Source organism: Oryctolagus cuniculus, chromosome 5 (assembly GCF_964237555.1).
Source record: "Oryctolagus cuniculus chromosome 5, mOryCun1.1, whole genome shotgun sequence".
Taxonomy (NCBI): Eukaryota; Metazoa; Chordata; class Mammalia; order Lagomorpha; family Leporidae; genus Oryctolagus; species Oryctolagus cuniculus.
Window position 1 is genome coordinate 92,401,995 of NC_091436.1, and position 27,645 is coordinate 92,429,639.

The 27,645-nt window shown below is 40.3% G+C and overlaps 1 protein-coding gene across 3 annotated transcripts in view; it reads right to left on the reverse strand.

Moving 5' to 3' along the window:
* Positions 1–19,804: 19,804 nt before the first annotated feature.
* TTK (TTK protein kinase) overlaps positions 19,805–27,645 on the reverse strand; it is a 41,354-nt gene continuing 33,513 nt past the window's right edge. For all 3 annotated transcript variants that reach the window (XM_008263144.4, XM_051854520.2, XM_051854521.2), the window contains exons 19-22: positions 24,379–24,555; positions 23,839–23,923; positions 23,464–23,561; positions 19,805–21,552 (exon numbers count right to left, since the gene is read on the reverse strand). In XM_008263144.4, coding sequence (XP_008261366.1) covers positions 21,481–21,552; positions 23,464–23,561; positions 23,839–23,923; positions 24,379–24,555 — 432 coding nt within the window. In that variant the 3' untranslated portion in view covers positions 19,805–21,480. The remainder of the gene's footprint in view (positions 21,553–23,463; positions 23,562–23,838; positions 23,924–24,378; positions 24,556–27,645) is intronic.

Genomic DNA, 27,645 nt, shown 5'->3' on the forward strand with positions numbered 1-27,645 from the left:
GCTGGCATCCCATATGGGCACCCGTTCGAAACCTGGCTGCTCCACTTCCCATCCAGCTTTCTGCTGTGGCCTGGGAAAGCAGTGGAAGATGGTCCAAGTCCTTGGGCCCCTGTACCTGCTTGGGAGACCCAGAGGAAGCTCCTGGCTCCTGGCTTCAGATCGGCCCAGCTCTAGCTGTTATGGCCAATTGGGGAATGAACCGGCAGATGGAAGACCTCTCTCTCTCTCTCTCTCTCTCTCTCTCTCTCGCACGCATACTTCTCTTTCCCTCTCTGCCTCTCCTCTCTCTGTGTAACTCTTTCAAATAAATAAAAACAAAAAAAAAAAAAGAAATTTCCCTGATTTGGGCTCATAATTGATCACACCAAGCAGAAACTGTTTTCTATGCTTCACATCATTTTGAAAATGCCATCATAATTATTGCCTGAATGGCATAGTGAGGACAGAGAGTGTGACAGACAGAGTGAGACCTTCCATCCACTTGTTCACTCCCAAAATGCCTGCAACAGCCAGGGTTAAGCCAAGTTAAAGTCTGGAGGCAGATGAAACTCCATCTGGGTGGCCTATGTGTGTGCCAGGGAACCAAGCCCTTGAACTATCATCCACTGCTCCCAGGATGTGTTAGCAGGAAGCTGGATCAAAAGCAGAGTAGCTGGAACTTGAACTAGCACTCCAATATGGAATGCAAGAATCCCAAGCAGATATGCAGGCATCCCAAGCAAGGCTTAACTTGCTGCACCATAGTGCTCATCCCCATGTCTTCTTCTAACTTATATGATTTTGGGATAGTCACTGAGCCATGCTGTGTTTCAGAGTTCTCATCTGTGAAAAGTATAACAACATCTAATTTAGTGGCCTCTAGGAGAAGCAAATAGGTTTTGAATAATACAAATGACATGCAAATTTAAGGTATTATTCCTTAGAGAATGCTGAGAAAAATGCCTTAGAAGTATGATATCTACCTACAATGAAGCAAATTGTGTGGCTCTTGGTAATCATTTCCAGCAACATGACAGTAACACCGACATTGACACCCATTTGCCAGGTAAAATGATTGTTACTTGCCACAGGAGATGTTACTGACCTGTGTTAGATCGTGAGATTCTTAGGACACACCACATTTGCTCCCTTAGAGAGATAGCATTTCTGAATCATTACAGACCCCATCAAGAACATCTCTCACCTCTAACACTACATTAACCCTCCCTTTTGCTATTATTTTAAATGTCGATTTGGAAATTCAAGTACAGAGAGTTGACTTAATTGTCATAACATTATTGTCAATTATCACTGAAACATGAAAGCTTCTAAAAAAATACCACAGATAAAGTATTCTTTAGAATACTTTCATAAGAAAGCCCAGTTTTAATTTATATTTATTTATTTTATTTGAAAGACAAAGAGATAGAGAGATTTTCCACCTACTGTTTCACTCCCCACATGCCTACATCAGCTAGGCTGAAACCAGGAGCCTGGGACGCAATCCAAGTCTCCGTGGGCGTGACAAGGACCCAGGTATTTAAGGCATCATTTGCTGCCTCCCAGAGTGAGCATTAGCACGCAGCTGGAATGAAAAGTATACTCAGGTATTGAACTCAGGCACTCCCATACAGGATTCAAGCAACCCAACTGGTGTCAACCACTGTGCCAAATGCCCACCTCCTTCTCTTTCTTTTTATTTTATTACTTTCACCCTTTCCCCACTACTTTTGTCTACTCCAAAAATATACATACATTTTAATATTTGGCATGTATCATATTATTTGTATATGTATTTGTAAGATAGTTTCCACTTCTTTATTTTTACTTTTAACTTATATATAATATAGATACATATATTGGGCTAATATGTGATGATTTGATGCATCCATACATTGTATGATGTACAAATCAGGATAAAACAACTATCTCCTCAAACATTTATCACTTCTTTATGGAAAAAACATTCAAACTCATTTTTTCTAGCATTTTAAAACAGGTAAGTACCTTATTGTTATTTATAGCCACCCTATTCTACAAAAGAACATGAGCACTTCATTCTCCTATCCAACTGTAAATTACTCAGCTTTTGCCCGTATCATCCTCTCCCTACTCTCCTCAGCCTCTGGTAACCGCCACTCTACTCTCAACTTCAGTGAGATCATCTTTTGTATATTCCACATAGGCGTGAAAGCACTGTGTGCACTTTACTGAAATGTTGTTATGCTAGTGAGTTCATTCTATTTCTTACTTCCTTAGCAGTGTCTATAAGATTTGTGCACAGGGGCTAGCATTGTGGCACAAGGGGTTAAGTCACCTCCTGAGACACAAGCATCCCAAATAGGTACTGGTTCAAGTCCCTGCTGCTCCACTTCCAATCCAGCTCTCTGCTAATGGACTGGACAAGCAGCAAAGGATGGCCCAAGTGCTTGGGTACTGATACCCATGTGGGAGACATGGAAAAGCTCCTGGTTCCTGACTTCTGCCCAGCCTAGCCATGGAAATTATGGCCATTTAGGGAGTGAATAGATGGATAAAAGATCTGTCTCTATTTCTCTCTCTCTCTCTAACTCTGCCTTTCAAATAAGTAAATAAAGTATTTTTAAAAAATTCATGCACCATGTCTCAGGGACATCTAGAGCCCAGCTGGTTCCTTTCCCCACATTTACTTCCCCATTCCCCTGTGACAGATACCTAGATTGCCTACAAGTCCTGGTGCATAAATATGTCTTCATAAATATTTTTAATGTGTTCCTTCATGGAACTGTGTGAAAATTTTCCTGTGAAAGTTTGCTTAGCCTCATATAAACTAAACTTCACAATTCAAATTATTGTTATTAAGGGATGATTTAAATGATATATTTCCATATGTCTCTATTACTTAATGTGAGATAGGAAGAAGGGAGTAAAGAAAAGTTTGAGATTAATCAGAGTATAAGTGGTTGAGTTTAACATGAAAAAAAAAAATCCTTCCAAATAAGAAAGACAACAGAAGTCATCAGTATATATAGGGATCTGAAGACTATAAGACAGGAAACAGTATAGGAACAATGGCTGAATTATAGCAATATTCAATTTCCTTTATTTTTTAAAAGATTTATTTACCTGAGAGGCAGAGAGAGAGAGAGAGAGAGAGAGAGAGAGAGAGAGAGAGGTCTTCTATCTGCTGGTTCACTCCCCAAATGGCCACAACTGCTGGAGCTGCTGGAGCTTGACCCATCCAAAGCCAGGAGCCAGGAGCTTCCTCTGGGTCTCCCATGCTGGTACAGGGGCCCAAGCACTTGAGCCATCTTCTACTGCTTTCCCAGGCCATAGCAGAGAGCTGGATCGGAAGTGGAGCCGTCGGGACACGAACTGGAACCCATATGGGATGCTGGCACTGCAGGCAGTGGCTCTACCCACTATTGCACAGCACCAGCTCCCCAATTCCCTTTTGAGTTTTAGCCATTCTGTGATGTGTGGTGAGAAATAAGGAAGATGAAACATTGACAAGGATCATAGTTGACTTCTGCAGTTGATTTCTTAACTATAAATGTTATCTCATAACAACAAGTACTTGGCTCACCTACATAATATAATCATGTATCACGATTTTCCTCTTGCAGTTACCAACCCCGTTCCTCTGTGACTGGCTGCACCAGCTGCCATGACTCCTCTACTGCTCTGGGGACCTAAGACCTAGTTGGGTTTTCTGTCCTTTTCTCACTTAGCTATGATTGGTCTTAAGGCATAGTGCTTATGTCATGGTTTCCAAATCCAGAAACATGCAGTCACCTCCCCCAGGGATACCTGCTGTCAAAATATACAGTCAAATGAACACAATGAAAATCTAATCATGGTTTTATCTATAAACCCTTCTAAGCCTGAATTGCAAAAGGAGATTGAATATTCCTTTGAGTAAATTCATAGTGTTAAGAGTTTGAGCAGATAAAGAGTCCTGCGGGATGCTGATGCTTGATTTCAGGTTAACTTACTGATGACCAAGGCTTTCCACATTTTTATTTTCCTTGTTCCCCACTACTCTCCTATTTATTGTGATTTTTAAGTAACAGTAACAAAATATGATTTAGAGGCTAATGCCATATATAGAAGAGGATAGTTAGATCAACTGAATATCTGAGGTTACAACATCTATGATAACATCAGAAATAGAATAAAGATGACCCACATCACTCCTTACTCTGCTTTGGCTAACAGATCACACCCCCAATTTTCATGTTGTAGCTGTCAGAATGATGATGGGATTTCTTTGCAAATCCCCCAGCGGGTACTCTTACCTAACTCCACCTGGCCGTAAAGTGTTTCTACTGACACCTTTATCACTGGACCCAAGTCCCAAAATAGGTAAAAGGGATGAAGTTGGGGAACAGACATATCTTAATCATCAGAATCATATGTTTTGGAGTAAGCATCTCATTTGTGTATATGAAAATACATCAATGAGGAGCAGGTACTGTGACTAGGTTAAGGCACCATCTGCAGTGCTGGCATCCCATATGAGCATTGGTTCAAGTCCTAGCTGCTCCTCTTCTGACCCAACTTCTGGCTAATTTGCCTGGAAAAGCAGCAGAAGATGGCCCAAGCACCACGCAGGAGACCCAGATGAAACTTCTGGCTCCTGGTTTCAGTTGGATCCAACCCTGGCCACTGCAGCCATTGGGGGAGTGAACCAGCAAGTGGTAAACTTACTCTCTCCCTCTCTCTCTCTCAGCCTGTGTTTCTCTCCCTTTATGTAACTCTGCCTTTCATGAAGACATTGAAAGCTTAAATAGACCAATAGATTGAATCAGTAATGAAGACCTTCCCCAAAATGAAAACCCCATAACCAGATGATTTCACTGCTGAATTCTACCAGACATTTAAAGGAGAACTAATTGCAACTCTTCTAAAACTATTCAAAAACAATTGAAAGGGAAGGAATCCTCCCAAATTCCTTCTATAAGAACAACATCATCTTAATTCCAAAACCATAAAAAATACAACAAAGAAAGGCAGCTATAGACTCTATTGCAACTATATTTCTAATATATATATATAAGGCAACTATATTCCTGATGAAAATAGATGTAAAAATCATCAACAAAATACTAGCTAATTGAATCCAACAACAAATCAGAAATATCATTCACCCAGACCAACTGAGATTTATCCCTGCTATTCAGGGATGGTTCAACATATGTAAATCAATAAATTTGATACTTCACATAAATAAAATGAGGAATAAAAACCATATGATTATCTTAATAGAAGCAGAGAAAGCATTTGATAAAATATAACAACATTTGATGATAAAAACCTTAAGCAACTTGGGTATAGAAGAAACATTCCTCAATATGATCAAGGCAATATATGACAAACCCACAGCCAGCATAACATTTGTACTAATATTCAAAACCAGACAAGGATGCCCTCTTTCACCACTGTTATTCAATACAGTTCTGGAAGTTTTAGCCACAGCCATTAAGCAAGAAAAATAAATCAAAGAGATGCAAATTGGAATGGAGGAAGTTAAATTATCCCTGTTTACAGATGGCATGATTCTACATACAGGGAAACCAAAGGACACCACTAAGAGACTATTAAAACTCATAAGACAGTTTGGTAAAGTCACAGGATATAAAATCAACATAAAAATCAATAACTTTTGGCCGGCGCCCTGGCTCACTAGGCTAATCCTCCGCCTTGTGGCGCCAGCACACCGGGTTCTCTTCCCGGTCAGGGCGCCGGATTCTGTCCCGGTTGCCCCTCTTCCAGGCTAGCTCTCTGCTGTGGCCAGGGAGTGCAGTGGAGGATGGCCCAAGTACTTGGGCTCTGCACCCCATGGGAGACCAGGAGAAGTACCTGGCTCCTGCCTTCGGATCAGTGCGGTGTGCCGGCCGCAGCAGCCATTGGAGGGTGAACCTACGGCAAAGGAAGACCTTTCTCTCTGTCTCTCTCTCTCACTGTCCACTCTGCCTGTCAAAAAAAAAATCAATAACTTTTGTATTCACAAACAAGAATTTGAAAGATCAGTCCCATTCACAATAGCCACAAAAATTTTAAATACATTGGAATAAATTTAACCAAGGACAGGAAACATTTCTACAATGAAAATTATAACACATCAAAGAAAGATATAGAAGAAGACACAAAAAATGGAAAAATCTTCCAAGTCCATGAATTGGGAGAATTAATATCATCAAAATGTCCTTACCACCCAAAACAATTTACAGGTTCAATGTGATCCCAATCAAAATAGCAAGGACATTCTTTTCAGATCTAGAAAAAACGCTAAAATTCATATGGAATCCTAAGAGACCTCAAATAGTTAAAGCAATACCAGATTTAGGCATACTACAAGGCAGTTATATTCAAAACAGCATGGTAGTGGTACAAAAATCGACATGTAGACCAACGGAGCAGAATGGAAACTCGAGAAATTAATCCACATATCTAGAATCAACTAATCTTTGACAAATGAATTAAAATTAATCCTTAGAAATGACAGTATCTTCAACCAATGGTGCTGGTAAAATTGGATCTACACATGCAGAAGCATGAAACAAGACCCCTACCTTATATCTTTTTTTTTTTTTTTTTTTACAGGCAGGTTTCCTTGCAAATCAATAATAAAGAGAGTTGACCTCGCTAAATGCCTGTCATTGTGCTTTTCAAGCATTTTTTTACACTTAATCTTCAGATTACTGATGCAAGGCATTATTATTATTACCATTATGTGGGTAAAGAATCTGAGCCGTACAAAAATAAGTACATAATTATAAATATATTTAATAAACATTAATATCTAACATTAAATACTTATGAAGAAATGTATGCAATGCATGACACAACCAGGATTCAAATGCTGATCTGAATAACTCCAAAGTCTAAACCCTTTATTATGCAAACAGTGGAAATGGTTGAACTTTCAACTTAACAGTCTCAATGCATAATTCAAAGACCAGAAGAATAGGTGGGTGTTAATGGCAAGTAAATCCAGTTCCTATGGTAGCTACTTCTACATCATTGTTTCCATTCATCTTAGTTATGAAGACTTTTTTAGGATTAGGTCTCACTTCTGAAAATTTGGGGCCAAGTTAGGTATTAATATTCTTATTTTAGATAAAATAAAGAGTAAAAATAAATAGGACTTTTTTAAGCTGTAGGAGTTTAAAAACAAGAAGTGCAGGACAACCCAGTCAGAACTAGGCTCAACTCTGGTGACAGTCAGGTATTCTTGGGCAAATTGTTAAACATCCTGGGCCCAGTTTCCTCATCTACTAATTGACTTGGGTTGGCCTGAATGATATCATTCAAAAAGAAATACTTCCCTTGTAGGCATTCTGCAATGTATGACTCAGGGATGAAAGAATTCCCTGGCTCCTGGTGGATTGTGAAGTCAACATCACTCAGCTCAGAGGCAGACAGGATGAAAGACACTCTCCTTTTATCTTTACCTCCCTCTTTCCCCTCCACCTGCCCCCACTTTACTGCTTGGCTTCCTTCTCACAGCCAGTGCTAACATGCCCCTCCCAGGAGAAATAGACATTGAAATCACACAGTCCACTTGCACTGTTTCCTTGTCTCCTCCCCCTGTTTCACTTGCTGGTGGCTGTCCCCCATTCACCTTCCTTGGGTGTTCCTCTCAAACTCCCTTAATACACTCAGGCACCTGGTACCTACTTACCAAGTTCCCTGCAAGGTGTATCTGACAAAGGCTTTTTCCCTCACCATATAAATAATTAGTGGCTGGTGTTGTGGTGCAGTGAGTTAAGCCACTGCTTGCAATGCCAGCATCTCATATCAGAATGCTGGTTCCAGTCTCAGCTACTCTGCTTCCGATCCAGCTTCCCACTAATGTGCCTAGGAAAACAGATGATGGCCCAAGTACTTGAGCCCTGGCACCCACATAGGAGACCCAGATGGAGTTTCAGGTTCTTTGCTTTGGCCTGGCTCAGACCTGGCTGTTGCAGCCATTTGGAGAGCAAACCAGCAGATGAAGATCTTTCTCTGTCCCTCCCTGTTTTCCTGTCACTATGACTTTCAGATAAATAAATAGTTAAACTATCATATTTGAGTACTTATTGTTTACATAGATATTTCCCTAATGTTCCTGACGATGGGAGTACTTGGGTACTTGTTTTCTGAACCCTTTCCAGAAGATCCCAATTTTGAAGACTTATGGTGAGACTTTTGGAAATACATGTTTTCAACAAATGCATTCAGTGTTATTATCAGGCTCATTTTTGAAACACCGATATAAATTAAAAGCAAGTAATTAGGTGTTGTGTGGTTTAATAATGTAAAACCTCAAGAAGCTATCATCAGTTTTGGGAAACCAGATCCATAAACATGGAATAGATTCTTTATGCAAAGTAGAGTGATTAAGTGCTACTTGATGCATCAGACCATATAAATGCATAAGACCAGAATAAGTTCAGAGGGAGGAGAAAGCTCTGGGCTGGACTCAGAAGTAGGACTTGGCTTATGTTGTTACAGATGTGTAGGACATGAGTAAGTAGGAAGAGCATGGGGAACGGGTGGTATGGACTAGCAGGAATGTCAGAGAACACAGAGTCCGACTGGAGCAAAGATCGTGCAGAAGAACAGCAGCTGATGTGACTGAATGGTCTTGAACTTAATCTTAGGGAATGAAGTGTGCTTCAAGAGTTCTGAGCAGGGGCCAGCGCCATGGCTCACTTGGTTAATCCTCCACCTGCGGTGCCGGGTTCTAGTCCCCGTTGCTCCTCTTCCAGTCTAGCTCTCTGCTGTGGCCAGGGAAGGTGGTGGAGGATGGCCCAAGTGCTTGGGCCCTGCACTTGCATGGGAGACCTGGAAGAAGCTCCTGGCTCCTGGCTTCGGATTGGTGCAGCACTGGCCGTGGAGGCCATTTGGGGAGTGAACCAATGGAAGGAAGACCTTTCTCTCTCTCTCTCTCTCACTGTCTGTAATTCTACCTGTCAAATAAAAAAAAAAAAAGTCTAAAAAAAAATCAAAATTACTGAGTCCCACCCCACCCAGAGTTTTTGAGTCTGTGGGTCTGGGAAGAAGTCTGAAGATTCACAGCTCTAACAAGTTCCCCAGTGATTCTGAGGCTGCTGGTCCAGGGATCACACTTTGAGAACTATTGTCCCATCTAATGGATTGAGCACCACTCCAAAGAGGGAGGTGGGATGGCTGAGGGTCAGGATAAGGTTAGGGGCTTGAAAATGGAAATAAAAGAAGAAGGAATCACTTAAAGGAACTGGTGTATGGTTGGAATATGTATGGGAGAGGTAGGGGGGAAAGGAGTACAATTATTTAGAGCTCAAATCTGTGGGCCAAATGGCAGGGGAAAAAATGGAGAAGATTGTCTTGATAAGAAGATGGAAAATTTAGTCTTATCATAATGATTTGCTGTTTGAACTAAATCCTTCTTACTTTGTTTCATGTTGCTCCTGGTTACAGAAAATTAAACAGCAAGCACCAGCTGGTGAGGACAAGATGAAAGCAGAGCTTGACAGCAGTGCAAAGGGTGTGCTGCGAGCACTGACTGGTGAGATTGGGTAACGTAATTGACAATGTCCTCTAAACTGACCTGACCCAGTTAACATGCTTGTCCCAGCTTGAGCCCTGTAGCATTGTTTCAAATAAGTCATTTACATGGACTCACAACCAAACCAGAAATTCCTGATGAGGACCAGAACCACAGCTGTTGTCAGTGCCACCCCACACCCTCCCTGGGGCTGGGACCCAGGGACTCTGACTCACTAAGCCACGAACTCTCAAAATTCTTGGATGAGCAGCACTCTCCATACCTCACCATCACCACAAGGGGGCCTTTTCCAGAATTTTTTTTTTTTGAGAGATAGAGACAGAGAGAAAGAGAGAAGAGGATGAGGAAGAAAAGAGATAGAGCAAGAGACCTCCTGTGTACCAGTTCACTCCCCAAATGTCTCCAATGACTGGGGCTCGGACAGGGTTGAAGCTGGGAGCAAGGACCTCAATCCAGGTCTTTCAGGTAGGGTGCAGGAACCCAGTTTTTGAACCATCACTATTCCTCCTAAGGTCTGCGTTAGCCGGAGATGGGAGTCAGGGAACAGAACCTGGAATCAAAGCCATGCATTCCAACAGTGGATGTGAGCGTCTCAATCACTAGGCAAAAGGCCTACCTTGTAGAGATGTTATGCAAGCCAACGATTGCTAAGGGGCAGGACTCCAGTCTGGGGTAGGGAGGAAATCTGTTTATCACAAAGAGCCCTTGAGGCATCCCTGCCAAGGAGGAGAGCCAGGGATGCCCCTCAGAGGTGGTGTCACAGTGGAGAGAGAGGACAGCGTTGTTTGCATCCCACCCTCACTACCTCCCAGAGCTATGGGCATACATACTCCACCATTTGCCTCTAGGGAGCTTGTCCACACTTTTATATATTGGCTGGACCACCATATCAGCAAGAAGCAGAAAGTCAATGCCAACATATCTGGGCTACGCCACAAAGTTGCTTCTGTTAATATCCGAGGAAGAGGAGAAATCTAGAAATAAGCATCTGGTGCTCAGGGACTTTAATTCTTCTGAACATAGAAAACTTCATTTAGGACCACGTACCAGGTGCTGCCTCTGTGGAAAATCAAAGCCCTGATCCTATTCTCCATCTCATCACATAGACATTCCCAGCAAGAGTCTGCTCCTGTGGACATGTTGCATTTCTAAAATCCCAGTGCTGCAGACTAGGTCTCCCAGGAAGGGGGATACCCTCCAAAGACATCTCCTTTTCTCTAGCGCCCTAGAAAATGTATCAGTTTGCTGAGCTACTCATCATTCACTAATACGGCTAATGTTGCTTTTCTGTAAAAAAAAAACATTTTACAACTCTTCACGTTTTCCAAGAAAGAGCCTTTATTTCTGTTTTCAAACAATATTTATCCATTGCGTTAGGCACAGGAGATAGAGTAGTTAACAAAACTCATCAAAATCCTTGCAGTCTGGGAACTAGCATGAGAGGAACTGGCATTACACTGGGTAGGGAGTAGACCAAGAGCAACCAAAATTAAATTGTACAGAGTGTATATATTATATATATATACATATATATATATACAGAAGTGTATATATTATAAAAATAGCAAGGCAAGCGAGGAGTTTATGGAGTATAAGGAGCAGGGGAAATTGAATAATACATATGCTATTTAAAAGAGGCCTCACTAAGAAACTGACATTTGAACAAACTCAAGAAGGAAATGTGCGACTGGGGAAAAGGCAAACTAGGAAGAGGGAACAGCAAGTCCCAAGCCATAAGGCCACAGTGTGCCTAACACATTCAAGACAGCCACACACAGAAAGAGAAACATGTCCTACGAGGACTAAAAAGTAAAACCAAATCTCAATTTCCAAAGCTAATACCAAATTACAGATAATTTTTTAAAATCCTGGTCTCTATTTATTTATGGATTTATGTTATTAGTTATGCTTTAGTCAAACATTAACTTTCATTTCCTAAAAACAACTCTGAGTGTAGGAGTTTTTTCTGAATTATTTCATATAAAAATGAAAAATAGGGAAAAATCCTAGAACCTTCGTATAATAGACATTTTATATGTTAAACAATAATATTTATGGGGGCTGGTGCTAAGGCTTAGCAGGTAAAGCCACCACCTGCAGTGCCAGCATCCCATACGGGTGCCAGTTGGAGACCCGGCTGCTCCAGTTCCGATCCAGCTCTCTGCTGTGGCCTGGGAAAGCAGTAGAATATGGCCCAAGTCCTTGAGCCCCTGCACCTTTGTGGGAGACCCAGAAGAAGCTCCTGGCTCCTGGCTTTGGATCAGCCCAGCTCCAGCCATTGCAGCCATCTGGGGAGTGAACCAGCAGATGGAAGACACCTCTCTTTCTCTCTTTGCCTCTGCCCTTCTGTAACTCTGCCTTTCAAATAAATAAATAAATAAATCTTTTAAAAAAATTATATTTATGGTGGGGCCGGCGCTGTGGTGCAGAAGGTTAACGCCCTGGCCTGAAGCACCGGCATCCCATATGGGCGCTGGTTTGAGACCCGGTTGTTCCACTTCCAATCCAGCTCTCCGCTATGGCCTGGGAAATCAGTAGAAGATGGCACAAGTCCTTGGGCCCCTGCACCTGTGTGGGAGACCCAGAGAAGTTTCCTGGCTCCTAGCTTCAGATTGGCGCAGCTCCAGCTGTTGTGGCCATCTGGGGAGTGAACCTATGGATGGAAGACCTCTCTCTCTCTGCCTCTCCTTCTCTCTCTGTGTAAATTTGACTTTCAAGTAAATAAATAAATCTTTTAAAAAATACATTTATGGGCCGGCGCCGTGGCTCACTAGGCTAATCCTCCGCCTTGCAGCACCGGCACACCGGGTTCTAGTCCCAGTCGGGGCGCCGGATTCTGTCCCGGTTGCCCCTCTTCCAGACCAGCTCTCTGCTGTGGCCAGGGAGTGCAGTGGAGGATGGCCCAGGTGCTTGGGCCCTGCACCCCATGGGAGACCAGGAAAAGCACCTGGCTCCTGGCTCCTGCCTTCGGATCAGTGCGGTGTGCCGGCCGCAGCAGCCATTGGAGGATGAACCAACGGCAAAGGAAGACCTTTCTCTCTGTCTCTCTCTCTCACTGTCTACTCTGCCTGTCAAAAAAAAAAAAAAATACATTTATGGCTTAAAGATGCGAAAATATTTGCGAACCATTAAGGTGTGAAAATAAGGGTATGGATTTGTGTGTGTGTATATATATATATATATATAATCTCAATTGTGTGAATACAAAAATGTTAAAAGCAATTAATTCTGTATGGTGGGAGTAGCAGTTATTTTTGCTTCTCTCTACCATATTTTTCAAGAAGACTGAGATGAGGCCGTTTCTCTTTTATAGCAACATTTTTAAAACCACAAATGAGAGATAGCAAAAGTCTCCATGTATGGTTGTTTCCATTTTCTCGAATAGACAAGATAGAGGAGGTAATATACCAGGATAATACAGGCTGGTTAGAGTCTGAAAAGGAAAGAGAAATAAGCAGCCTGTTCAGGACTCTCCAAATCTGCAGTCTCAACGTGACTTTGTGAGACACAACTTCTTCAACGAATTGCACTCATCTCTTCAACCGCCACTTCCCCTCCGCGTCTACCACCAACATCCCATCAGATTTTCCTCCAAGGTAGAGGGAGCTATGGCGTCCACGGTCACGCTGTGACTAATTATTGTTTTCTTCATTTGCATATGCTTTTGTCTTTAAAATCTGCTGAAACTAAGTGGACACTGCAGCTGGGGCCAGAGGAAATTAGAACTGAACCTGCCCCATGTGACAGAGGCCAGCTCTGACCTTGCCTCACTGCAGTCTGGTAACAGGCATATGAGCAGCTGGTAATGGACACCTCCTCCTCCTCAGCTTTGTATCTACAGGGGCCCTTCTGACTTTATTCTCTCTCATGTACTGATTTAATGTGTTTCTAATATCACAGCATACAAAGCAGTTTATTCATGTACTGACACAACACACAAACTGGGTCGTCAAAAAGTTCATGGAGAATGCATGCTATGAAAAAACTGCATTGATTCATTGGCCCTCTCTTTTTTGTGGGGGGCATCAAAATAAGCTCCTACCAGGGCTGTCCTTGTGGTGTATCATGTGGAACTGCCACCTGGGATGTTGGCACCCCATACTGGAGCACTGGCTTGAGTCTGAGCTACCCCTTTTCTGATCCAGCTTCCTGTTAATGTACCTGGGAAGGCAGCAGATGATGGCCTGGGTACTTAAGCCCTGTCATCCATGGTCTGCTTCTGGAGACTCTGATGGAGTTCTGGACTCCTGGCTTTGATCTGGTTCCACTCTGGCTTTTGCAGTCATTTGGGAAAGAAATAGCAGATGGGTGTTCTCTCTTTCCTCCTCTCTCTCTCTCTCTCTGCTTTTCAAATAAATATGTTTTTAAAAATAAACAAAATCACCAGAAATTTAAAAGATAAACATTTCAACTCACATTAACTTACCATAACTTGCCTGAATAGGTCTGGTTTGAGGTAAAAAGAAAGATACAACATTAGTTTGGAAAGAATTCCTATCAGAGCAACATGAATTCTGCTAAAATCAAAGCAAAGGCAAACATCAGGTTTATAGTGAATTTTCAGTGAAAGAATGGTGAAACTGTTGATCTTTATCAAAAGCTATGAGAACAAAGACCCAAAGCATACAGTAACTTTCAAACAGATAACTCACTTTAAGACAGGATGAGACAATATTGAAGATGAAGCTTGCAGTGGCAGACCATACACAACAATTTTTAAAGAAAAAACCTAATCTTGTTTGTGCCTTTAGTGGCCCACTTTTTTTTGGACAGGCAGAGTGGATAGTGAGAGAGAAAGACAGAGAGAAAGGTCTTCCTTTTGCCGTTGGTTCACCCTCCAATGGCCGCCATGGCTGGCACGCTGCGACGGGCGCACCGCACTGATCCGAAGGCAGAAGCCAGGTGCTTCTCCTGGTCTCCCATGTGGGTGCGGGGCCCAAGTACTTGGGCCATCCTCCACTGTACTCCTGGGTCACAGCAGAGAGCTGGCCTGGAAGAGGGGCAACCGGGACAGAATCCGGCGCCCCGACCGGGACTAGAACCCGGTGTGCTGGCGCCACAAGGTGGAGGATTAGCCTATTGAGCTGTGGCGCTGGCCAGTGGTCCACTTTTCATTGCTTTAACTAAAATATTCAGGAGAAGTTTCTCAGAAAAGAAAGTTTTATTTCATCTTACAGTTTGGAGGTTTCAGTTCAAGATCCAGTGGCCCCAGATGGCTGCTCATGACAGGTGCAGAGGAATGATCATGGGTGAGCCGGGAAGAAAGAGAGCACCCAGGCCAAAATTGAACTTAAATAATCAACCTCTCAGAGGAACCACTCTGTGAGGGCAAACTCCCAATACCTAAAGACTCGCACTGGCCCACCTTCTAGTCATCACATTTAGATCAAGTCTCCACCCTTAATCCATTAACCATTAGCATTAAGATAGCAGAACTTAAACAGCTGCATGAATTTTGGGGCGACAAGTTCTACTATCCGCATAGCAATACTCTAATTGAAAAGGACTGACAATTCCGTAACTGTGCTCTAATTTAAAGAACTGACAGTTCACAGCAGAATCAACAACCAACACTACAGACATCTCAGTTGGCTCTGCCTACACAATTCTAACTGAAAAGTTAAATAAACTTTCTGCTTGATAAGTGCCACAACCATTGTGTTCCAATTAGCTATGGACAAGAGAATAGCTTTCAATGGAAATTTTTAAACAAGTGGGAGATGATGTAAGATCCTGAGGCATTTCTTTGAAGAATTGTAATAGGAGATAAAACAGGGTGTTACTTGCAGGATACTAAAGATAAAATATAATCAAAGCAATGGCTACCAAGAGGTAGAATTGGGGCAAAGCAAAAGCAGACCAGATAAGAGCATAAGTCTTGACAACAGTTTGGGCTAGTCAAAGCATTACACCTGTTGACTTTCTGGAGCCCCAAAGAACTGTAACATCTGTTTTTCAGGAGGTTGCTTTAGGAAGGTCAAAGTCTCGGCCAAAAAAGTACCTGGGAAAACTTCTTTCTCCACCACAATGTTTCTGCTCATTCCTCTCATCAAGCAAGGACAATTTTCTGAGAATTTTGATGAAAAATCACTAGGCATTTCCTTACAGATCTGACTTACCTCCTTATGACTTTCATTTCCTAAACTTTAAAAAGAATCTTTCAGTGATACCACTTTTTCTTCAGTTAATCTTGTAAAAATAACTCCATCAACATGGTTAAATTCCCAGGATCCTTCATTCTTTATGGATGGTCTAAATGCCTGGTATCATCATTTACAAAGGTGTCTTAAACTTGGAGATTATGTTGAGAAGTAAAATTCCAGGTGGACGTTGTGACGCAGTGGTTTAAGCTGCTGCTTAGGATGCCCACATCCCATATCAAAGTGCCGGTTTGAGTCAAAGTTAGCCTCCTGGAGCAAAGGCTCTGTTGGATATGGAAATACACTGCTCAATTTTCCCTTCAAAACACTTGCTGCCCAGTTTTAGCCAATGTGGATGCCAGACAGCCTGCAGCTCTCAGCTCCTTCAAGGTTTGCTCAGCTGCAGAGGGTAAGGACAGTCTGTGTTTAATGAGTGAATGAAGTATATGTAAAATGACGCTGGGGTCCGCGCTGTGGCATAGCTGGTAAAGCCAAGGCCTCATCCCAAATGGGCATTGGTTTGAGTCCCAGCTGCTCCACTTCTGATCCAGCTCTCTGCTATGGCCTGGGAAAGCAGTGGAGCCCACGTGGGAGACCCGGAGGAAGCTCCTGGTGCAGCTCCGGTGGTTGTGGCCACCTGGGGAGTGAACCGACAGATTAAAGACCTCTTTCTCTCTCTGCCTCTGCTCTCTGTAACTCTGCCTTTCAAATAAAAATAAATCTTAAAAAAAAAAAAAAAAAAAACCAAGCCATCTCAGCCACACAGCAGACATTGCAGACGGACAATGTGCACACCAGAGCTTCTTACACAGTAGACGTAGGCTTCATGGAGCCTCCATCACAGTTCAACTTCTTCCTCTGCTCAGCCCTCCTTCTCCCTTTCTCTCACAGGTATCAATTCCCAGGAAAACATTTTGCTCCTCAAACTCCAGCTCGGCAGTTACTACCAGAAGACCCTACCCACACCAAGACCCCAGTCATCCCTGGTGAAGTCTCATACCGGCCCCAACTTAAAATCAGCCCGCGAGGATGGGCGTTTGCTCCTAGTGGTTGAGATGCTCACATCCCAATATCAGAGCTTCAGGATTCAATTCTTGGCTCTGGCTTTAGCTCCTGACTCCAGCTTCCTGCTTGTCCAGACCTTGGGTATGAGGGAGCTCTGGATTGAGTTCCCAGCTGCTGTTTTTGACTATGGCCCAGCCTTGAATGTTGCAGTCATTTGGGAAGTAAACCAGCAGATGTTTGTTTCTGGCTGTCAAATAGATACATGCAAAAAATTAAAAAAAAAAAAATAGTCAACTCAGACAACACCCAGAGAATAGTAAATTTTGTTGTTTTGCAAAACTGAGTTTCAAAGTGCCAAATTATGCTAGAAGAGCTGGCTAGATCAACCAGCATGTTCAAAAGATAAATAAGAGCGAGATCTATTCCATAGTTCATTGGTGCTTTAACATTAGAAAAATCTATGCCATTCTGTACAGTTAACACTTTGAAAATGGGAAAAACATGCTACTATTGCAACAGATGGATAAACTAATAGACAAAAATAATCTTTCCTGGGATCAGCACTGTGGCACAGAAGGTTAAGCCTCCGTCTGCAGTATCAGCATCCCATATGGGTGCCAGTTCGGGTCCCAGCTGCTCCACTTTTGATCCAGCTCCTTGCTCATGCACCTGGGAAAGCAGAAGACAGGCCAAGTGCTTGGGCCCCTGCACCAGTGTAGGAGACTCAGAAGAAGCTCCTGGCTCCTGGCTTTGGTCTGGCCCAGCCTTGGTCGTTGAAGCCATTTGGGGAGTGAATCAGTGGATGGAAGATCTCTCCCTCTCTCACTGTAACTCTTTCAAATATATAAATTCTTTTTAAAAAACACTTAAAATTTAAAAAGTCAAAAGCAAATAATACCAGCACACATGCAAGAATGTCTCCCTGGTTGATATTTTTCTGGTAGAACACTCCTTAAGTTTTACTACCCAGAAGGCATTGAAAGTATTTGTGTTTTAACCGATGCTCATGTAGAAAAAATTTTTAAATTAGTAAAATGTAATTTAAATTTAATTATGTATAGGAGAGACCTTGTATTTCACTCCCATACAATTGGGGAAACATCAGGGCCCTGTGAACACTGTGAAAGACTCTGATCGTCCAGCAAGGGTTGTATCTCAGTGCTGTGCTGAGAACCAGCTACTGCATTGAGCAACAATTGTCTTCATTGCTTAGCAATCAAGAAGTGAGATTTCAAACATTTTCATTTTAACTTGCCAATTTGCCTCTTATCTAAGGACATATTACTGGTCTGGGAGCATGTACTACACTGTGATTTTTCCACTTAGCAAAATGCTAAATAGGTTTCTGGCTAACTTGTTTTGTTATTGTTGCGCTGCATGTAAGAGGGCCAGGTTAAGCAAACAGAGCACAGCCCAAACCGAGGGATGTTACTTCTAAGATTAGGTTACAAAAATAGTGTGGCTTCCATCCTGGGCACGCTCTCTGGCTTATTGGCTTGCTCACCCTGAACGAAGCCAGCTCCATAACTTATGGAGAGGGTTGTGAGGCAAGCAGCAGAGGATGTGAATTCAAAGACAGTTAAAGAAATTTATTGCAGCGTTGTTTGTAACAGCAAAGGACAGGAAGCCATCTTAATTCTTTTTGTTGTTTTTTCTTTATTAAGTAACAAAAATGACAAAATCCACATTACATGATAATCTCCAATCTGTGTTTTCCATAAGGCTATGTGCATGCAGGGACCAGACATGACATGCACATGCTTTTTATGCACAGGTGGACACAAAGAGTGGACACAAAAAGAAACTAACAGTGGTAGCCTCTGACGGAAACCAGGCCGGGAGATACTTCTCTCTTTACAGTCTTAAATTCTTTTCACAGTATGATTATATTGGTTTTAATTTTAAAAAATAGCTATCTTAAATGTCTGCAATAACCAATTAGAATGTGATAAAACAACATAAACATTCACAACAGAGTCAATAACAGAAATGAAATGTAGGATAAAACTAGAGAAAACTCATCAAGGCATACAGAAAATTTAAATAAAAAGAAACACCAAGACGTTAAAGTGAATACTTTAAATACTGTGATAGAGATAATGCTTAATTAATTGGTAAAAATATGAAGAAAATCCTTCTGGTTGGATTTTTTTTTTAATTTTTTTTTTAATTTTTTTTTGACAGGCAGAATGGACAGTAAGAGAGAGAGACAGAGAGAAAGGTCTTCCTTTGCCGTTGGTTCACCCTCCAATGGCCGCCGCGGCCAGCACACTGCGGCCAGCGCACCGCGCTGATCCGAAGGTGGGAGCCAGGTGCTTCTCCTGGTCTCCCATGGGGTGCAGGGCCCAAGCACTTGGGCCATCCTCCACTGCACTCCCGGGCCACAGCAGAGAGCTAGCCTGGAAGAGGGGCAACCGGGACAGAATCCGGCGCCCCGACCGGGACTAGAACCCGGTGTGCCGGTGCTGCAAGGCGGAGGATTAGCCTAGTGAGCTGCGGTGCCGGCTCCATCTGGTTGGAGTTTGTATAATAGAATTTGCATAAGGTGAGACATCTGTGAAAGGATGAAAAAAAGGTAGAGGTGGACACGACCCTCCTGTTTCGCATGATGTGGACACAGGTAGTGTGAACTACATCTACAGTCTTTTCCCTTTACATTTCATATTAGAATTCATTAGTAGTAACACTGATGAGATTTTTTTTTCTAGACAACTGTGAAGAGGTATGGGCATCTGGCACAGCTGTTGCCATCTGAGATGCCCATGACCTGAGTTTCTGCTTCATTTCCTGGGAGGCAGAAGATGATGGCTCAAGTTCTTGGGACTCTGCCACATATGTGAGATCGAGATTGAAGCTCCGAGCTTCAACCTGGCCTACTGCTGTCTGTTGTGGACATTTGAGAAGTAAACCAGTGGATGGGAGATGTCTCAGTCTCTGCCTTTCAGACAAAAATACATACATTATTTTCTAAAAAGATGGGAGATCTCATTTTATCAAGGATGCTGATTGTATAAACATTTCAAGCTCACATTAATATCTTAAACATATCATGTCCAAAACTAAATTAGTTCTCTTTCCAACCAAATCTTACCATATGGTCCACAAATCACGCTCCTCACTACCAAAAGGAATTAAAAACATATGCCCATACAAAAACCTGCACACAAATGTTTAAGCAGCTTTATTCACAACTGACAAAACCTGTAAGCAATCCAGATGTCTTTCAGTATGTGAATGGAAATACATATTTATATATATTGTGGAACATACAAACAATGCAACACACATCAGTACTAAAAAGAAATGAGCTATAAAGCCATGAAAAAGATCTAGAGGAACCTTAAAAGGCTACATACTGTTTCATTTCACATATATGGCATTCTGAAAAAGATAAACTATGGAGACAGTAAAAACATCAGTGATTGCCAGGGGTTGGGAGGAGAATGGGATGAATAGGCAGAGAACAGAGGATTTTCAGGGCAGTGAAACTATTTTGTATGGTATTACGATAGACTGATGTCATTGCATATTTGTTAAAACCATAGAATATACAATACCAAGGGTGAAGCTTAAAATAAACTATAGACTTTGGGTGATAATGACATATTAACATAGGGTCATGGATTATGACAAGTATGCCATTACAGTGTGGGACACTGACCTTGGGAATGCTCATAGTCAAACAGATTGTACGTGGGTGGGGCATGGGATACATGAGAATTGAGCTCTTTATACTTTTTGCTTAATTTTGTGATAAATCTAAAGCTGCTCTAAAAAATAAAGTCAATTAAAATTTTTTTTTAAATTGGGAAAATACTATATGATGATACAAGTTGAGTTTTCTATCTGAAATGCTTGGGACTAGAAATGTTTTGGATTTTTTGAATGTTGGACTATATTCATATATCCATATATACAAGTAAGATATTTTAGGGATAGGATCTAAGCCTAAATACAAAGTCAATCTATGTTTCATATACACCTTATACACATAGCCTTAAGATAATTTTTATACAATGTTTCCAGTGTGCACACCACCTGTAGCCTTAGGTCAGCATTCAAAATGTTTTAGACTTTGGAGCATTTTGCTTGTCAGATTTTTGGATGAGGGATGCTTTCCCCACAATTTCAACTAAGCTACTAGATTCAGCCAACTGTCTCTGAGGCCAAGTTTGTAATTACCCATTTCCAGGCAAGGTACACACTGAGGGCATGGCATACAATTTATACCACAGAATACAGTATGGTCCTCTAAGCACAGAAAACAATGGAGAGTACAAAGAATCAAAGGGGGAAATGAGAGAACCAAGTACAGATGCACAAGTATTGACTGCACCAGTGCTGTAAGTACTTAGAAATTATAAGAACTCAAATCTTTTGGGATTTTTTTCCTCCAAAGTTCATTTACCAAGATCCACTCCCATGTCTTCTCTTAATCCAATTTTTATTAATAAAGAATTGTGTTGCCATGCCAACAATATGTATGCCTGAAGAAAAATAATTTTACAACTTTGAAATTTAGTGTCATTTATGCTGCAAAAATTTATTTACATAGTTCTTCAGAGTATATTTCAGTTGACCACCCACTATTCCAAGTGTGAAATACTGTCAAATATATTAGATTTACAGGAAAGCATTACAACAAGAAACAATTCTACAATTTAATATATACAGTGGTAGTTATTTTTACAGTTTTCTTTTGAGGATAACCTACTGAAGTTTTCCACTGGTGACACTTCAGAGTGAAGTTGTTTTCAAGAGCAGATTTCCACAGATAATCAAGAGAATAACAGTCTGGTACCTTCTATAGTGTTATGTGACAGTTAGCATATCATCTTTTTTCTAATTTCTTTCAGAAGCGTTGGATGATGAAGAATCATGACTTTCACCACAACTATAGTGCTCGTATAAAGTCTGAAATTAAAAACACAAATTTGTTTTGTCATTTTTCAAACTCAATATATTTTCAGATTAGTAAATATTTTCTCATTCTCATCATCAGGAAATTATCCCATAAACCATCCTCTGATGAAGGAATTTTAAATGTACAGCTTGGCTTAAAGAAGTGCTATGTAATAATCTTTCTGTGAGAGAGATATAGATATTAATAAATGTACATATGAACCTTCAAGGCCTCCTTTATCTTCCCCCTTACTTTTGCTTAAACATAGGTAGCTGTAGGTAAATTCCTATACTTAAAATATACTCATTTGAAAATTTAGTATGTTCGTGTTCCAATAATACTTAAACTAACGAACAGAAGACACAAAAGCTATTATACAAATAAGTACAGTTGAGTATAATCTTCCCTTGTATCCACAGAGGATTGGTTCTAGGAACTCCCACATATACCATCATTCACAAACACTCAACATAAGAGTATTTGTATATAACCTACATACATCTTCCCATCCACTTTAAATCATGTATAGATTACTTCCAATATTTAATACAATTTAAATTGTTGTTATAGTGTATCATTTAGAGAATGACAGTAGAAAAAAGTCTGTACATGTTTGGAACACTTGCTTTTTTTTTTAATCTGCAATTGGCTGAATCCCCATGATTTATGAAGTTGACGGATATCTTTGCTCTGAAGAAAAATAACCTCAGTAATAAATTTAACTAATCCACCTCAACTTTATTCACAAAAGGCTTTGAGTAATACATTGGTAGGGATTTAAAACATGGAAATATGAAATACAGAAGAATTACAAAATGGATTTTGTCCAATTTTACTACTAAAAAGTTACTAATTTAGCCAACAGCACTGGGGAAAACTTAAGAGAATTTGTCTAATATCATACAAATGCAAATAAAATAGTGAATATGTAATAAATTCCTTCAGAAATGTGTTCAAGTTCTTAGCTACTTAGATTGACTTACTCCTACTTAGAGAACTAAGAATATTGTTAGTTTAAGCTCCTAAAATTTTATAACAGAAATACATAAATACATATTTGGTCAATAAACACTCATGGGGTTCTAGAAATGAATGTGTTTGATGACAATGAGGTCTAAAAATCATGGTATAGGTATAAACAGGATTGGGAGGCTGAAAAACTTGAGAAATGTACTGATTGCTCTTTGCAGCTTCACAGAAGCCACAACATATGACAGACACTGTGATTTCTCTAACAAGGCTTAAGAAAAATATTACCTAGGTGGCCAGCATTGTAGCACAAAGAATTAATAAGCTGCTGCTTCTGATACCAGCATTCCATATCAGAGCACTGGATCCAGCTCCAGCTGCTCCACTTCTGATCCAGCTCCCTACTAATGCACCTGGGAAAGCAGCAGCAGATGGCCCAAGTACTTGGGCCCCCACCACTCACGTGGGTGACCCACATGGCATTCTGGTCTCCCAGGTTTGGCTGGGGCCAGTCCTAGCCATTTGGGAATAAACGAGCAGATAGAAGATTTGTCCCTCCCTCTTTCTATTGTTCTTTCAAATACATACCTACATACATATATACATACTTTTTAAAAATGGGGCAGAAGGAATTTAATCCTTTGTTAAGGATGGTGCTTAGCTAACAGATTCCTACATTAAATATATTCCAATTGAGACCTGACAGTAATCTTCCAAATGTACCACATATGACAAACCATTCTGAACTGTGCTGTATGCACAACACTATAAACCAAATAAATCTCTATTTGTCAAAAAACATGTGAAGTATCTAAATGTAGAAACATCCTTCATAACTAACTAATTTTGATGACTGAACCAACACTTTGGATTATCTGCTTCTTTAAGTGTTGAACTCACAGAACTACTTAAAACAGTTAAGAGCAATGTAGACAAAGAATGGAAATGCTTACTTTAGCAGCTTTCAAAATGGAGTTAGGAGAATTCAGACCAACAAGTTGGCCCAGAATATTTTTCATTTCATCAGATGTTCCCTTAGCAATTTGGTTACCTACAAAATAAATACAGCCAATAATTCACTAGAGCCAAGAAGAAAAACATAGTCCATTATAAAAACATATTCCGTTTAACAGCACAAAAACTGATTCTTATCATTTATCACTGATCATAGCCTTTTATCACAGGATAAATGAAAAATGTATGCCGGCTGGTAAAAAAAAGGCAGTTTTAGTTACTTTAATAAGGCAGGCTAAAAGGTAGTCAATTCAGATTATCTGTATTTACAAATAGGCTGTCTAGGAATTTAGTAATTTTTAAGGCAGTAGTACCTGGATGAGCTTGAATTTGAACATATGGATGTGCCAGGAGCTCAGGAATCGATATCCTCAGTTTAGGGTCCCTTATTAAGCAACGCTATGAAAATAAACATTAAGTTTTTAAAAAAGAAAAGTTAAGTTTTCCTATGTGCCTTTGATAAAAATATTTTTTCCAGGTTATATATCATAGAAGTTTCTTTCTAGATAAGAGAGTATATTAGAGTTCATGAAAGTTTATGTAGGTGCAAAAAATTTTTTGAAATCCAAAGTATTTTCTTAATATACATTTGTATGAAATTTTTAAAGACCCTTCATATAGCACGAAATAATGACAAGGCTACCACTCAAGCCACTTGGGAAACCCAAGTATTCATACCTTCAAGGTAAACTAAACACATTCTAAAAAGCTAATTCAGTCAATAAAACCACTTAATAGAATAATTATATTTAAGCCAGTTATATACTTCTACTCATTCCATTTATTTTAAACAATTAATTATATTAAGTATTATAATATATCATATATATTATATGTATATATATATATGTTACCTTTAACACATCTTGAAGATCTTTCTCTGGAATATCAGGAAATTCAATTTCATGATTGGGATCAATTATGGCATGTAATTTGGAAATCTGATTAATTATATGCTGAAATGGTGTTTTGCCATAAGTCATATAGTACAAGATGCATCCTAAGGACCAAACATCACTTTTTGGGCTTATCTAAGTAGGAAAAAAAATAACAAATTGCATTATTTTAATATATAATAGAATCTAAGAACATTCCTAATATAAAAATGTGCATGTGTGTGTGTTTTCAAAGCCCTTTCATTGTAAATTCCTTAATATTTAATAATATAAGTATCTCTCACTGAATGTGCAAGCACTAGATTATATTTACATGACAAACCATCTTTTTCTAGTTTTCATTACATTTGGTTATTTCATCCAGAGATGATTTTCACTTTAAATCTTCCAACAAATTCATAATTAAAATATTTCAACTGAGACAAAATATTTTTGTTCACTTCTGAAAATAAGTGGAAAAATAAAAAAACTATAAACTCTAATATACTTAAAATTATAAACATAATTATATAAACAAATATACATACTAAAAGTAAATAACTATAAACTCTAATTTTTCCCAGAATGACTGATTATAATAAACTGTATATTAATTCAAGTATTAAGATTTACCATTAAGTATTAAATCATTCAGTTGACAACTAAAAAAAAAACCTCTTATGTGCAATTCAAAATAAATCACTTTTTTTAAAAGAAATCTTCCCACTTTTTAAAAAATTTTTAACTTTCTTTTTAAAGATTTATGTATTTGAAAGTCAGAGTTACAGAAGAGAGGGGGAGAGACAGAGAGGGATCTTCCATCCACTGCTTCACTCCTGAAATGGCTGCAACAGCTAGGGCTGGACCAGGCTGAAGCCAGGAACTTCATACAGGTCTCCCATGTGGGTGAGGGGCCAAACCACTGTGCCACCTGCTTCTGCTTTTGCAGGTGCATTAATTGGAAGCGGAGCAGCTGTGACCAGCACCCATATGCGATGCCAGCATCACAGGCAGTGGCTTATCCTGTTACACCACAACTCTGGCCCCTCAAAAAATAAATCAAAGTAAAATGGAAACCTGAAAGCTTAAATTACAAATTTTAGACATGAGTAAAATTAAGAAATTACAGTAAAATCTGTAAAAATAGCATCTAGGGTAAAAACTCAGAGTACAAGTTATAATTTTCATTTTTTAATTTTTAATCTACTCGAAAGGCAGAGTCACAGGAGACAGACTTATCTTCCATGCACTGGTTGACTTCCCAAATGCCTGCAATAGCCAGGGCTGTGCCAGGCTGGAGCCAGAAGCCTAGAAGTCCATTTGGGGTCTCCCACATATGCTGCCTCCCAGGATGCATCAGCAGGAAGCTGGATTGGAAGCAGAGGAGCCAAGACACAAACCTAGGAACACTGACATAGGATGTGGGCATTCCAAGTTGTGGCTTAACCTTGTTGTGTCACAATGCCTGCCTTGTTTTGTTTTCATATCTATTTATTTGAAAGGTAGAATGAGAAAGAGAAAGAGTGAGCAAGCTTCCAACTACTGGTTAACTTTCCAAATGCCCACAACAGCCAGGGCTGGGTCAGTCCAAACCCAAAAACCTAGAACTCCATCTGGGTGTCCCATATAGGAGATAGGAACCAAAATATGTGGCCTATCTCATCTGCTGTTTCCCATGGTCAGCAGCATGAATCTGGGTCAGAAATGAAAAGGGGACTAGATGCCAAGCACTCTAATACGGGATGTGGGAATCCCAAATGGTGGCTTAACCTGCTATGCCACAAAGCCATCTAAAATTCATAGTATTAATGTTTTTTAATTGCAGGCAAGGATACTAAAGTTAAATTAGTTATTATTTAAATTAAGAAGCTGGGGGTGGGGGGTGTCAGCGCAGTGGGTTAAAGACCTGGTCTGCAGTGCTGGCATCCCATGTGAGCATAGGTTCGAATACCGGCTGCTCCACTTCCAATCCAGCTCACTGCTAATGTACCTGGGAAAGCAGTAGAAGATGGCCCAAGTCCTTGGGCCCCTGCACCCATGTGGGAGACCGGGAAGAAGCTCCTGGCTCCTGGCTTTGGATCGGCTCAGCTCTGGTCACTACAGCAAGCCATGCAAGGCGGCCCAAGTCTTTGGGTCCCTGCACCTACATGGTCTGAGACTCAGATGGAGTTCTGGCCCTCAGTTTAGGCTTGGCCCAGCCCAGATCATTGTGGCCTTTTGGGGAGTAATCCAGCTGATGGAGGCTATCTCTTTCTTTCTCTAATTGCCTTTCAAATAAATAAATAAACATTAAAAAAAATCAACAAAAAAGTGAGAGAGAACATATCTATTTTAGAAGAAAAGCAGAAGCTAAGAAGATATATCTAAAAAAAAAATTCTCAAGAGAATATCTGGTGAAACCATGCTAGTTATTTGAAAAAAAATTAAAGGCCTCAATATTTTAGGAAGGTAATGATTTTGAGCTGGACAATGTACTACTTTCTCATTTAGTCTCCAATTTCTTTTGAAATAGGAACTGCCTATAAACCCAATTAACAGATGAGAAAATTAGACAGTCCCTTTCCCAAAGACAGCTGTTAGTGAAGAGGAAGATTTATGATCTGATAAAGGAGGTCTCTAGGATAATAATCTGTGCTTGCATCATTTGTCTGAGTACACTGCTACAGATAAAGAACGATTATGCTGGGAGGGTGAGGCATCCTGGCAGGCAAAATCTGTCCCTGAAAAGGGGTACCAATGAGGTTAACACAAAGTTCATGAAGTGAGTGGGAAAGTAGCCAATGGCAGGCCAGGAAAAAAATCATACTCCAATTATACCTGAGAAGGTAGAATTCACAAATGAATAAATGGTGAAAAATAAAATGTAAGAATCAGAGGAAACAAGAAAGACTTCAAAGGCTATAATTTCCTCTTATTATCAGGTGTCTAAATCAAAGCTAATTTATTAGTTTTTGTTTCTCTCATTTTTAAGCCCCCTAAAATTCCTAGGTGCATTTGTTGTAGGAGTAGGCAGTGAAGGATCACTACAATTTTTAAAGATTAACCTCAACTCAATAAAGAAGGCTGAAAATGAATTACATGATTCACTTAAGAAGGTAAGGTCTCAGTAAAGGCCAAAATAATACTAGAAATTGAAATTAAAGAAATAGAAAAACTGCCACTTCAATCTATATGGAAGAGTAGATAATTTAGAACAAAATGAGAAAATGTCCTGCAATCTTAAAGCTCAGGACTAATAGAGATCTC